Source organism: Montipora capricornis, chromosome 9 (genome assembly GCF_036669925.1).
Source record: "Montipora capricornis isolate CH-2021 chromosome 9, ASM3666992v2, whole genome shotgun sequence".
Lineage (NCBI taxonomy): Eukaryota > Metazoa > Cnidaria > Anthozoa > Scleractinia > Acroporidae > Montipora > Montipora capricornis.
In genome coordinates, this window is record NC_090891.1 from 34,845,438 (window position 1) to 34,860,437 (window position 15,000).

At 37.1% G+C, this 15,000-nt stretch overlaps 1 protein-coding gene across 8 annotated transcripts in view; it reads left to right on the forward strand.

Moving 5' to 3' along the window:
• The first annotated feature begins 3,419 nt into the window (after positions 1-3,419).
• Positions 3,420-15,000, forward strand: part of LOC138016508 (SH2 domain-containing protein 4B-like) — a 19,846-nt gene continuing 8,265 nt past the window's right edge. Inside the window, exons 1-5 of one of the 8 annotated variants that reach the window (XM_068863668.1) lie at positions 3,420-3,572; positions 7,124-7,285; positions 11,778-11,875; positions 12,456-12,674; positions 14,399-14,506. In XM_068863668.1, coding sequence (XP_068719769.1) covers positions 12,491-12,674; positions 14,399-14,506 — 292 coding nt within the window. In that variant the 5' untranslated portion in view covers positions 3,420-3,572; positions 7,124-7,285; positions 11,778-11,875; positions 12,456-12,490. Of the gene's footprint in view, positions 3,573-3,977; positions 4,089-7,118; positions 7,290-11,777; positions 11,876-12,455; positions 12,675-14,398; positions 14,507-15,000 lie in introns of those variants that run through there. The other 7 variants (XM_068863667.1, XM_068863669.1, XM_068863665.1 and 4 more) reach the window with 7 other exon arrangements.

Sequence of the window (15,000 nt, forward strand, 5' to 3'; positions counted from 1 at the left end):
TGTATGTTAGCTGTAATGTCTCGAAGATATTATTCTGAAATTCGAGATGAAATAAAGTTTTATGCATGCATGTATGTTACCTTCGGCAGGGCGCATGCGTGCTCTTTGTAATCTGCGACTCCAGTGCTTACCATATGACAGATAAAATGACTATTCTCTTGAATATATAAGCCATCGAAGACTTACGTTGAATTGTAATGACAAGGGCGGTTTGGAGCTATGAGTAGGCGTGGGATTTGTCTCATATGGTTTAGGGGCCGACATATCCCTCCCTCAATGCCGTACCGGGAGGCGAGGTCGGTAGCAGAAAGCAGCGAAGGGCCAACTGCGTCCAAAAGCGATCGCACGGGCCGAAATCCCGGGATGACTCGTTTGGTACGACGCTCCAGCACCACGTTCTCGTCTCGTCTTCAAACATTCCGTCAGCGCATGCGTGCGTAAAAGTTCAGCCTCTCCGATACCTACAATACTAGACATATTTAGTTGGAACACTTAGCGAATGGTCAGAATCATCGTGTTACAAGATCCTATTTTATACCACATCCTCCTTCCCCCAATTCAATGTTGTGTGAGGATTTTTCGGGCGACTACTAGTAGTTGTGGAAATCAACGTTGGAGCGGAAGGGGGAAACGGGGATGGGTGTTCCAACTAAGGTGACGAGCTAGTATTGTAGATGTAGGGAAAGGCCGTAGATAGCCTTGTGTTTTTTGGAGTGGTTAGGGAGATTAATTATAAAATGACGAGCGACTGGCTTAGATGCATCTTTGTCATTCTTCTCAACATCGCGAAGGTGTTCGCGGAATCGGTCGCCTGGTCGTCCACCTGTCTCGCCAATGTATAATTGGGAATGCTTTCCGACATAATAGCTTCCGAAAGAGAGAAATTATCCTCGCACTTGCATGGACAATTGAAGCAATTGTCTCACATTGACACCTGGAAAATTCATGTGGCCTTAACGGGATTCGGCCATGACCTCGGCAATGCCGGATGCAATGCTCTACCTCTCCGGCAGTCAATCGATTTCTATGTTGACTGAGCCGAGAGTAATCAGCGCCGGTGTTGCGCATTGCACGTTCTTAGGAGTGTAGTTAGTCCAGCCTTGGATCTACGCAAGAAGGACTCGATGAATAAAATGAATGTATATTTGAAGGGTGGGTTATAGACGAAAGAGAGAAGTAATCAAGAAAAAAAAATTACACCTGCAAAGCGTCCTGTTATGTCAGCTCCACTCTACGCCTGGAATCACGCCAGGAAGCACCGTAGTTTTGCAAGTCCAAGAACAAGAATAATAAGGTTGAGATGCACCTCTCTGGTTCATTTTCCTAGCCACAACTGAAAATGTGTTGTCCGGCACAATCTTCGGTGTGGGGCGGTATCCCCAAACTGTACCTCGTTGAAGATCTGCAGCGTGTGCAGAGTCACAGCCTTTCACTTATTGGCATTATGAAGACTGGCCTTCCTAACCTTTAAGAGCGCAGAGATGCAGCTTCTAGGTGCGAACTAGAGAGAAGTTTAAGGGATAAGAGCCATCCCAATTACTCACCAAGTATCAATCACGTTAAGCGTTGGCTGATTCTAGGACTGATAGGCACATGCGTTTCACATAGCCCCCAATTTAAAGTATGAGATTTTTTGTCGAAGATTCGCAACCATTGACTAATGGTTACAAAGCATTTGAAGGTCAAGCCTCGTTTCCGTGTTGGACTCTGAGGGTCACACTTTTCACCCCCCGTAAAAGCCGTCGGCGCACTGAGTTACAAAATTGCCGACGACATTTGGTATGTTCCTTAGGGCTCCCTTAACACATCTAGATGGGGCGGCTTGCTTTCATCACACGGGATTACAGATGCTCTTAGAGTAAACGGCAAACGTTTGACTAAAATTTTTCCAAAAATGTAAGAAACTCGTTTGATATGAGCTCATTTCTTGCGTGTTAGCAGCAGGTATCAAGTATCCTTTTAAAAGAGAGAGGAGTCAGAATAACGTACATAAATTTCATGCCTTTATAAAAAGTAGCAGCCCACCGTTTCGCGTTTGCCGTTTCAAGAAAACGCGATGCTTTAAATCTCTCTAATGTGTTGATAAAATTAAAGGAAAAAAACAAAGAAAAAGGAAAACAACTTGAAGGTTATTTACAAATTGTCAATAAATAAAATATGGGAAGACATTTGGATGAGAATATCCAAGTAATAGAAGACTGAAGCAAATAATTTTTTGAGTTTACCAGTTCAGTTACCATCGAAATTCAAGCAAGGGAATATAGATATCAACTGCTTACGACGAATGAACCTCTTAGATTTGATAAAGGATAATTGTAACTTTTGTATGATTTGCAACTCGTGAGTTCATTGATGATATTTACGTGGTATTTTTTATAAAAGGCACACCGTCGGCTTCCACTGATACTGCAGTTTCTCAAACTCATTAATTATTCATAAGGTGATCATCGAACCAAGAGACGCCAATTTCGTCACGTGCATGTGGTTTGAAACCCCGGTGAAACACTGGAATGACGCGGTATCCATGAGTTTCATGTAGACTCATATCAAACCCTTGAGTTTGATAAAGCATCAAAGCCTAGAGTTTGATAAAGCATCAAACTCTAGTGAACTCATTTCTTAATTTGAATATTAATAACACAAGTATTTGAATACAACAAAGACACCAACATGAAAAAACAACCTTTATTAACACCCTCTCTAATAAGAAGTAACAAGATATTTTCTACAGAAAACATCACGTTCGTTCAGGGTTTCCAAACATTCGAAAACAATAAAAGCACTCAGCTCGGCCTGCGGCCTCGTGCTTTCATCAGTTTTCTCGTGTTTGGAAACCGTGATGAAACACTCGCAAGTTCGTTTTTGAAATAGTACTTCAGCAGTTCATATATGATTCATTTCATATACCATTTCATCATTGATTCATTCCTCACGGGACCATTAGAACCCACAAATGACCAGCTCCTAACGTCAGTGGCTTCATAGCTGAGTTGGTTAGAGAATCGCGAGGTCACGGGTTCAAACCCCGTTGAAGTCCTGAATTTTTCAGGCTTCTCTACGCAATTGTAAGAATTGCGTTCATAACTGCAAAGATCATAGCTTCACTTGAAGGAACTACCGACCTTAAATAAATTGACTTTGACTTTGACTTTGACTTTGACTTCATGAGGGGCAAAAGCGCTAGCTAATTAAAGATCCATACATTTACTGTGAACTTTGGAATTTTCAAAGCATCATTTCTCAGAGCTTCTCCGGTATATCGCGTTCAAATTTTCAGATCGAGATAGCTCATTATGATTATGCAATGCCGTTTCAATATTCATTACTTTATTCTCGGCCAACTGATTAGAGAAGTCGTTAAACGCTAACAAGGCAAAATTCCCCCAGCTCGAAGCCTTCGTTCTATCTCGATATCTCATTGGCCAGAGAGAACAATTGGTTGCTAAACCAGTGGGGCTAGGGTCGATTATCGAAAGGAATGTCGATGTTAATTTCAAAAAGAAAAACGTAAAAGGAAGCCTTCTGTTTGTTTTATAAAAAAGTCATTTTGGATCAGATACCACGCCGCAAAGGTAAGCATCTCTAATATCGGATCCCAGGAGCAATAAATCATCGTAATTTAAAATTAGCCTTTTGATCGTAAGAACATGGCCGAGCCGCCTGCTTGCAAATTGGCCCCCATCAATCTGCATCATAAGACAATTTTTTTGTTTGATTTTCGCGATTTTTCTTAAGCCTAGGCCAACACTGAGCGTTTCTTTGCAGCACTTGACTTTAAATTTACCTTGAAAGATGTCTCTGTTTGGTAAAATCTCATTGTTCCGTTTGTGTATACAGGCATAACTTTTGACTTTCGAAATCAATATTCATTCGGCATTGAATCGAGAAATCGACATGTCGATAGATAAGCTCTCCCTCGATTTGGACATCTGTATCGACGAATTTAAAAACATGGTAATGATTTTCCTGGGAGTCGTTGGAAAAAAAAAATGCTCAGACGAAAGCGACTTATTGAAGGGAATTAAGCTTAATGTTCGCTCGCTGTTTTTAGACCACAGTTTCACATTTTCGAGTGATCACGATAAAAAGTAAGTTTAAAGTTAAGTAAGTTGGGAAAAAACGTTGGCTCGTTGTATGTGCTGAGCTTGCTCATATTTCTCATTCATTGTCACCGAATATGTCCTTATTTCCGCATCAATTTTCACGAGGAAGTTACAACTGTAAAAGTGAAGTGGTCAAGACTGACTTAACATGAAATTAGCCTATTCACTCGGTAACTCCTTGACTGGTCATTAACATTTTTCCGTGTTTTGGGAGTTCATGCTGCTAAATTTATTCCTTTTACCGACAATTGTTAAAGATAGTGTTGTATCATTGATTCTTTTTATTATGATGACAGCTTCATAACAAAGAAATTGACTTTCTTTAGCAAATATCGGAGCGTTGAGGAAGTTGACATATATAATTTGATTGTATATTTACACCACACCCCTTTGTATTTATTTTGATAAATTGGTATTGAAAATCCCTTTTGGGGGATGCTTATAAACGTACTGTATTGTATCTAACATGTTACTAACTTTTAGACCAAATTGTAAAAGATTTCGATGTTTATAAATACCATTTATGGCACAAAGCTTCCATTACAACTCAATCAAGGGATCATTTTTTGATACCATCTCCATTTTCAGTACAGAGCCCCTTAGACAAAATTGTTTTCATGTGGTTACCATAAATGTGTTGGCTCCAACACCTCATTTTGGCAGATGTGATCAGTGAAACGGGGTAAAGAGGGGGACATTGGGGTGTATTAGAAACCGCAAAACCGAAGAAAAAATCATCCAAAACCGCAAAACCGCAAAAAAATTCGGCCAAACCGAAAACCGCATACAAAACCGTAAGAAAACTGATACAATGGTGACAAGTGGGCATACAGAGCAAACTACACTAGCACTTTAGTTCATCAAAGTATTTATGAATGTCATGGACTTGTCTAAAGCCTTCATATCTTTTAGTATAGATCTGATAAAGACATAGGCTTTATTTCTACCACTCTCTCGAGCCCGGACTTTATGGGCTCATTTTCAGTAAAGCGTTTTGCGGCTATAAAGTGTTTTCATGTGACGTCTCCAGGAATTCAGCTCTATTATCACTCAAACTTTTTCCTTTTTTTCGGATGAAAAACAAGGTTACTGATCACATGAGTGAAAACAGGCATCTTGTCCCCTTGGATCGAGGAGCAAGGGTGGCATAGTCGGTTAGTGCGCGGCCTTGGTGCATAAGGTCCCGAGTTCGATCCCTGGATCTCACATCCTTGTTTCGACTTCTTTCCTTTCAGTGTAGCCTAAGTAGCTTTAAATACCCTTAAAACGGAGCACTGATGGAGAGAGGGGGGTAAAATGAGTGCACTGTCGGCTTCCTGGGAGAGTACTCTCTAGAGAGTAAAGGAACTTCCGACGTTAAATAACGTGTACCTTTACCTTGGGACCTTACATTCTATTTATCAGGCCCTAGTACAACCTCATTTCAACTACTGCAATATTGTTTGAGGAAACTGTGGAGTAACTTTGCAGGACAAACTGCAAAAACTACAAAACAGAGCAGCCAGTGTCTTGACCTACTCTAACTATGACACTGTTGTCAACAATTTATTTAAACTCTTAAGATGGAAATCCCTAGTCTCTCAAAGGCAAATTGAAAGAGCAGCAATGGTATTTAAGTCCCTATAGGAACTAGCACCCGAGTATCTCTGCTCGAAATTTGTCCATGGCGATTCTGGTTTTTGTTTGAGAGACTTTGTGAATAAGGTAAATGTTCCGCAACCGCGCAAGAACTACTACAAAAAAACAGCTTTAGCTATAGTGGCGCAGTTTTGTGGAACAGTTTGCCATTAAAACTAAGGAAAGCAGAGTCCCTCAATCAATTCAAACGACTGATTAAAGAGGTTATCTAAGCCATTATTCTAAAAACGGCATTCTTGGAAAGCAGCTTTTGTTGTATGATATTGAGTAAGATAGTTAATGTACTTTACATAGTTTTATCTACACTTGGTTTTAAATTTTTAATTGTACATATGGTTTTTATATTGCGGATGAATTGCATCTTGGTTAAATAAAGATTAAATAAATAAAATAAATAAATAAACAGCAGTCTCTATTCGAGATCAATTGCCGCTCAAATCTAAGAGAAACTGGAACCCAAAAAGGACAAAATAGGAAAACCCAAAAAGCACATCACATAACAAAACTGAAAAACCGCTCGTATTTTCAACAAAATCCGCAAACCGCAATGAACACCAAAACTCAAAAACCGAAGTCTTTTGGCACAAAAACCAAAAAACTGATCTAAAAACTAGCCAAAACCGCAAAACCGAAAATCCCAATGTCCCCCTTGGTAAAGAATCTTTCATTGTACTCTTAAGTTAAAAAACCTGTGCTGGTCATTTCAAAAACACAAACGAGCATAATAATATTCCTTACGTTGTAAAATGTAAATTGACTAGTAAGACATTGGTAGACTTCTTCCCAGTGTTTTGTTGTAGTTCCTCAAGTGTTCAATTTCCCATTGATTAATAACAAGGAAAAACAAGTGAAAAAAAGGGTCATTTTATTGTTTGATCCAGGAAGAGATTTCATTGAATATTATGTACACATCTGATGTTCAGAGTGGTATTGATAATTTGTATTATAAAAAATAATAATTCAGGGATTGTTACTGGAGCATTAACATACATGATATTATTACTGTCTTACAAAGTGTTTTTAAGAAATTCTTAAATTTTGTTGTTCTAGACTGTATTCAAAGGTTATTTACATGTGAACATTGTTTTTCCATCTACCAACTCCTCTTCATTGTTTATTAAAAAAGACTGTATTTTAGCTGTTCAACATTTCAGTCCAGTTTTCCTGCGCATGTACATGTAAGATACAGTGATTTATTCAAGTCTTGATACCATAACCACTTTTAATAATTGTCACGGTTTTCATAATTTAATAAAGTTCTTATATGATTATGATGACTTTAGTAAGTAACACTATTGTATCAGTCATAACATTTTATTGCAGCAAATACATGTAGTTGATAATATTATAATGTTGTATTGATTGATTTTGTTCTAGCACAGCATTTGATGTAGCAGTCAGCATTTGATGCATAATAATGTACTCTGCTGTTTGCTGATGTTTGGTGTCCTCTGCCTTTTGCTGACTTGTCTCTCTATGGTTTTTCTATATATTGGAATGCTGTTGAAAGAAATTCAGTGATACAAGTAGACATTTTGTTTAAGGCAAGTGAAGTTTTTTTTAATAATATACTAGTAGTAGCTATCGCTAAGTGCCAACGAAGCAGTCAATATAATACATAGTTTACAGATTTGTGTCAGAGTTCTAAAACACCCAACAGTAGTTGTAATTTTTTTATTCGAAAGTACTGCAACTCAACTTATCTAGCTAATAGAAATTGCACACTTTGTATCTCCAACAGCAATGTAGATGTCAACGTGTTTTGCAATAATATGGAAAGTACTGCTGTAATTTTTGAACGACCTTAATTTTAACAGGAATATACAATAATCAACTTGAATAAAACCAATGCTATGTAAAAAATCACCAAAGCGTTTCAGACTTTTCAGCGTGGAGCATGTAACGGGCCAGTCAAACTCTCTCGCACATGAAAGTTGTTTCACTTGTAGAATTTTTATTTTGCAAGATGCAGCCATGAATTACAAGTCAAATTGATCGTTTAATTTTGTACTTTGCAGACAGCATATTTTCTTTGAAAATGAAATTAAATTGTTCACGACTCAATGGTTACAAAACAAAAAACAAAGTGCCCTAATCGTGAGCCGAAATCTGAAATTGACAACAGCGGCCGATAAGAACACGTACGCTGGTTTAGTTTTTAGCTTGTTCATTCAATAAAGAACACGATCATGGTTCGAAAATAAATATTAAAGAACACTCAAAGCAAGTGTGCACAACACAATGGTCAGGAAAATGGGAAAAATATGTTTTCACTCACCTCCGAGTATCAAAACACACGCTTTCATTGGTCCCTACTAAAATCTCCAGGGAATCTTACATTACACTACACAGCCACTTACATAATTTACACTTTTCACACAACGATCGAGAATTTTTCTGCCTGCTTCAATACTTCGCACGGCATTAAGCTGGCCGCCTCGCAAGCCTCGCATCTTCGCTCGGCTTGCTCGTTGGCAATTAATTTTGGTTTGTCAAGGTTACAATAATGATTTCTTATACTTCTTAAATTAATGTCTTAAATAAGAAGTAGCCTTTTTGTGGTAGCGCACTGAAAAAGCATAACACACAATGTCACTTGGTAGTAAGAGTGTAAGTCTAGAGTGAAAGTCCGTGGAAGCAATAGGCTTTCATTGTGTGCATAAATTACGATAATAAAGTGGTCTTTTGGAAGTATATGCTTGAATTTCAGGAAATGTCCGCGAGCCCCAAAAATGAGCAAGAATGGCCCACTTTCGATATATTAAAATTCAGTCCTAAACAAAAGGCATCATCGCGAGGCTCTTGGAATAGATAAAAGGATTTGTAAGAATTTATTCCCCAGAGCCTCGAGGTGATGCCTTTTGCTTAGGACTGAATTTTAATATATCGTGAATGGGCTATTTGTGACGCTGGTGAATAATAAAGCAGCTCCTTTTCCAAAACGATGGAATTACGTGGTCATAAATAACCTTGCCTGGGAGAGTGAATTTTTGAGTTAGCAGAAACAATGGTCAACCTCAAGAGTTGGACGATTGTGATCTTCCTGTTGAATTCGCATGTTTTTCATTGAACTTTACATGTATAACACTTGAAAGAAAAAAAAAACATAACAAAAACAAAAAGCCGGTGTCTTGCCATCATTTTGTCACAGATGTGTCCTTTGTTTCCTGAGTTTTTAGTAACATACATGTACATTGTAACGTGATCACAGACTGCCACTGAACAAATGTCACTTTCAAATTTGCGATTTACTTGTGCAGCCAAAGGTACAATAGAAAAATTGAACGAAGCAAAAATTTCCCAAAACGTTTTTTGCCAATGGTAACCTTTTATATATGCAGCACAACATTTACACAATGTGTGTTGTTTTCTTGTTGCAAATTTTGTTGCTGATGACAATATTTCATTCTCAATCACCACTTAAGAGTGGTACTATCATAATGATGAAAAAAATCAAATCTTTTTTTCTTTGGATTTCAAAACTATGTTAAGTAAACACTTTGTGACCCAAGTTTTAAGCCTTAATGTCATAAAGACACTTTTTTATTTTAACTGGAATTTTCCTATTTAATTAATGATCTGCCACACCATGCCAGAAAAGCCAAGAAGGAAAGGACCCTGCAGAAATCGCGTTGTCCTTATTGAGTATGTGCAAGTCGTTGCTCGGAGACAGTTTGAAACCCAGGCCAAGTCTCTGTCAATTTTTGACCTTCACCTTGTCAGAAATATGATATGTGTGTTCCCTGAACCAGTTTGACCAGAGTGACTTGCCAAGAAACTTGGGCTGCGGTGACATGATTACTGCAGAGCCTCTCTTGCTCGCCCCTTTGGTGAGTTTTAGACAGGCTCTGCTTGCAGGGTGGGTCCGCCATTACTAACGTTAAAATCTTGAGTGAACTTTCGTCTTAGAAAGCTGTCAGACGCTTAAAGAGTACATGCATAAATTTGCTGTGAAAAAGAAGTTGAAGGGAACTTGGAAATGATCAACATGTCAGCCTCAAAGCCAATGTTTCTCGATTCCCTTTTATTTCTTCAATCTTTTTGGATTAAGTATTTTACTAGTAACCACATGTTTTGTTAGGGGGCTATTTACCTTAGACATCTACCATGGTACTATAATAATTTGATTATGATACCAAAACAATATCGTGTACTGTTAGAGCTACATGTTACGCAAAGACAGCTTGAATCTTCTGGTAAACGAAACACAGCTCAGTTGACAGTTATGGAATGGTACATTGTGTCAAGTTACTGTACTACCACACTGTTTTAATTACCATAAAGACTTGTGTATAAGCCACACTTTTTTGCTTAGGGTTTTGGACGAAAAAGCGCGGGTGCGGCTCATACATGAGACCATTGCTTTCAGAGGAAGTAACTGGCATGTGTGGATCACAAATTGAACTGAAAACGTTCAGTATCTAAAGATTAAACATACTGAAACCTGTTATTGACCACTGCTTTCGGTAGAAGTGGTGGCATCTTCAGGTTCTAAACCTGAATCTTGCACACTAATAGTTCTTTCAAGCATTTCATTTGCACTTTGTTTGAGCAGTTAAACTCTAACTGGCATGGAATCTCCATTCCTCTGCACAGCTGCTTCTATGACCGATCAGCTCAACACTGATTTCCCCACTGTGTGCAAGAAAATACCATGCTATTCGGGAGAACTCGTGAGGCAAATTGGCAACGGTCCATTCCCCTTCACTACTTTCTCGGCGTGTTTGTCCATGGGGTTGGTAAACTCTCGTTTAGCGACAAGTTTTTCTCCGATCTTGATAAACATGATATCCACCCAACAGCTGAAGCGAAAACGAATGTTTCCATGTTCAGACTTCGCTCGGTAAATGCCTGCGTGGTTACCAAGCAAACGTTTTGCATCGTTCTCCTGCGCTTTTTTCGTGCAAATTCTGTGGACTTTAGCATTGAAGACAACAGTTGTCAGTCACGGAATAGGAAAATTGAAGAAACTTTTAAAAGGTATTTTCAGGGTTGATTAACTTATTAATGTTGCTGCAAATACACAACATTAGATTTCGTCAATTTTATTGTTGACATCTGCGAACAAACGACCTACTTTTTTTTCAAGTGCTTTTTTGGAGTTCTAATTTTTTCCAAAATCTTGCTTGAAAGTTGGAGGTTTGGCTTATACACAAGTCTTTACGGTATCTCTGCCATCAAGTGAAGCTATGATTCTAATGGCAGCCATCCTTATTAATCTGCATTATTTAAAAGGTGCTAATAATAATAATAATAATAATAATAATAATAATAATAATAATAATAATAATAATAATAATAATCACTTTATTTGCATAATAAAAATATTTACAAAAATTAAAATATCTCCAAAAGGTAAGAACTATAAATTTACGAGCAATATAGATATTTCTCTGTTTAAAACTGTTTTAAAACTTCCAAATAAATAAGTAAGTAAATAAAAAATAAAATAAAAATAGAAAAGTCATTTAATATTAGATCTGGCAACTTCAACGTCCATATCAATGTCTTTAACATTATTGGTTCTCCTCCTATTTGATCTGGAGCCTCTGAGGCAGAGTAGCACTGACCTTAAAATAGAGAAAGAAACTTTTGCTCTTATCCACGTCATTGTTTTTGCATAGTCTTCGCCTTTCTTTATGGATATCAGTTCTGCGAGTCGGCTATGATATCTTAAACATTGGCGTCCCATACCTCCTGTTGTGGTGAATACTAGTGAATACTAGTGAATACTAGTGAATACTAGTGACGTAAAGGACGCTTGTTCGACTTTAAATAATAATAGTGATTTTTATTTGGTAATAAAATCAAAAATATTTACAAAAGCATTAAAATTTATCCCATCATAATTTGTTTTCCTTTATACTCTCATTTACGAAATGATAAAAATAACTAACCTAAAAAAAGCCAAAAAGTAATAATCTTATAAGAAATATTATATTGTGAAAACAATAGATATTAACAAAAAATATCTAAAAATGTTCTTTAAAACAAACTCTACTCTCTAAATCGTGCTTGTTTTTTCTCAATCTCAAGGTTGCATTGCTCAATGTTCAAAGGGACACGCCTAGTGGTGTGTGAACCTCTTAGGCAAAATAAGGCGGATCTTAGTAGAGCGAAGGACACTTTTGAAGGTATCCATGAACATATCCATGATGATGACAATAATAATAATAATAATAAAAATAATAATAATAATACTACCACTACTATTACTACTACTACTACTACTACTACTACTACTACTACTACTAATAATAATAATAATAATACTGTACCCAACTCCCTGTTGATAACATAACAAATTTTTACCAACTGTCAACATTATTAGTTTTATTTCCTTACTTTTATTCCTTTTTTAACAGTTTTGAGGTAACAAATTTTGGCATCAGCAAGTTGTACATGTGTCAAATTTGGTCTAAACGTTGAATGTTGGATCTGTATTCTTATTCATGGATGTGATATCAGAAATCAGGGATCCTTTAATTAGGTTATGGTCTAAATAGTATCTTAGTTTATAGATTGAAGTTGAGATAAGTATTAAGTACTGTAATAATAATAATCCATGCAAAGGAATATGTGAAACTCAGCAAATAACTCTTAGTTTGATACAATGAGCACCTTTTTTAACAATAATTATTTACTATAGAGGTGCATTTTGCCATGAATTTTGTGGTCATATTGCAGCTAACCTTGTTTAATTTTTTTTCCAAGGTTTGGATATCTTGCATGACAGCTGACCTTCCACTATGTTGTCTCAAATTTTGCGAGATATGTATGTTGATCCCGAGCTACTGGCTGAGCTCCCAGAGGAACAAAAGCAGATCCTTTTTGTAAAAATGCGAGAAGAGCAAGTTCGTCGGTGGCGTGTGCGGGAAGATGAACTTGAAAAGAAGGAAGCTGAAAATACACCAAAACCCCGTCTTAAAAAAGGTCAGTCTCACCTCATCAAAAGTTAGATACATTGTACCTGTCAATAAGAATGTCAATATACAGCAACAGTGTCCTAGTGAAATGTCTCCAGTAACTGAATTTGCTAATCAGTCTCTTTTCCATTGATTCAGATTACCGTATTTACTTGTCTGAATAAGCGAATAAGGGCCGCCCTCGATTACGCGCCACACATGGGGCGGAACAGTTAATGAGCACTGCCCTCGAATGCGAGTATTTCCATAAGATGATAAAAATACACTGTAATTGCTGCAATGTGGTTCTAAGCCCGCAATTGGAATTTATTTTCATCAGCGGTGATGTTTTTCAGTTCAAAGTGAGTATATCTCGCGTTCTTCAGTTCTTGAAAACCTGCAGAAAAATATTGACGAGGCTGTTATGAAAGCCAAAACGTAGGTTAGCTTCAAGTCAGTTAGCCATGAAAAAATACTCATGAAGTAAATTGAATTGTACAATCAAAGTGTTTTGTTCTTGTGGTATGAGCCTTTTAAGGGGGATGGCTCTTACCTACCAAACCATTGCTTTGGACTCCTTCAAATCGCCATTTCTCTTATTCCTTTAACTCTACAGTTATCCTTTTTTGCCAAGTGTTTTCTATTTAACATTTCTTTGTTTGGTTCAAATCACAACCACATTTGGTAAATCACGTGACCAAAACAGTAAATGCCTAAAAACTTAGCGAGTTAAATATGTTTTCCACAAGTTTTTAGCGCAAAAGTGTGAGAACATTCTAGGACAAAATCTGATTTTAAAAGAAATCATTTCTCAAAATAATTATGACGTCATAAGGCCCTCCCTTGATACACTTTTCAAAATATCAGTTCCATTTTTTGTCGAAACAGAAATTTCATGCTACAGTTTACGAAAAATGATGGGACAGTTCCCATCCGGTGAAAAAAGTACCTCTTCCTTTCGTTTCCTGAGCACTTTTACCTGTTTTACACTGAAACGCATGGCAGAGGACTTGGACTAGTTGCGCATGCGTGTTCTGATTGAAGTGATGTCACATTTCTATTGAAAAAGTTACTTCATAGAACCATCCATGGAACCTTTTTGCAGTGCTCTTTGACTAAAAAGCTTTCTTAGCAACCATTGTCTTTCTGTAGTTAAGTGCCACCCCCCTTAAATACAATGTAAGTGCTGCCCTCGAATAAGCGCTACACCAGGGACACAAAAAATGAAAGAAGTGCCGCAGGGCTTATTCCAGTAAACACGGTTTGCAATTTCGATCATTATAATTATGGCATGGCCCAGTTGACAATCCAAAGTTTAGGCAACACTGAACCTAGAACCAGATTTTGTTCACTCCAGGCCGTCTTTCAGTTTGGATGCCAAACTTAATTGATCAAATTTTGCTGTGAAATCTACTTGTTAAAGGTTTGATATCTGTATCAAAGCAGATATCCTGGTTAGAACTTAGAACTGCAATTTTGGTTTAACTTTCCATGATGTACAGTAGCATTATTTATGCAAATATGTGGCTGTGGAAATCAGCGGGTAGCTCCAAGGAGGAGGGGTCACCTATGGAGACAATTTCCAAAGCATTAGGTGGAGAAAGGAAGCAGTTGAAAAGAAATTATCCTGTGAGCTGCTTGATACTTTTTTAAAAAATAAAGATCCTTGTCTTACAACCACACAATTTTGTTTTTTGTCTTTTTTTCTTGTTGATTTGTTGCTCAAAATAATTATGTATCTATTTCTGACAGCAAATGCAAAAAGTGTTCATTATCTGATCGCCGCTGATGGAAATCCTTGGGTTTGGGTGTTGGGAGAAGATAAAGATGACAAGCCAGACTTATTTGAAATGTTCAAAAGTAAGTATGAGTTTTATTCATGAACTTGAACATACATGTACAGACTGTAGTGAAGTACATAGAAATAATTTTGACCTTAGCTTTTTCCTGCTGTAGTCATCAGGTTCCTTCCAATTTTTTTTTAATAATTATGATGAGAGAGTTTTACACTGTACATGAACCTCAACTGAAGGCAATCAGCATTATTTTTGGGATTCTGTGTGGCACAAATACACTGTGGCAGAAATAGAAGAATTTAGTTGTAGGCATAACTTGTTTTGACCTAGGAATTAAACATACAATAATACAATCAGCCATTTATAACAACTTTATTTGCATGTATTTGCATACAACTGGAAGAAAAAATTAAGTATAAATGCAAATAGGGTGCCAACAGGGATGAACTTAATCTTCATGTAAAATCTTGAAGTTCTTCTAACAGTTGACCAAGAAAAAAATGGAATCCATGGATATGTGGATTAAATATAACAGAATTAAATTTGAAAATTTGCTGG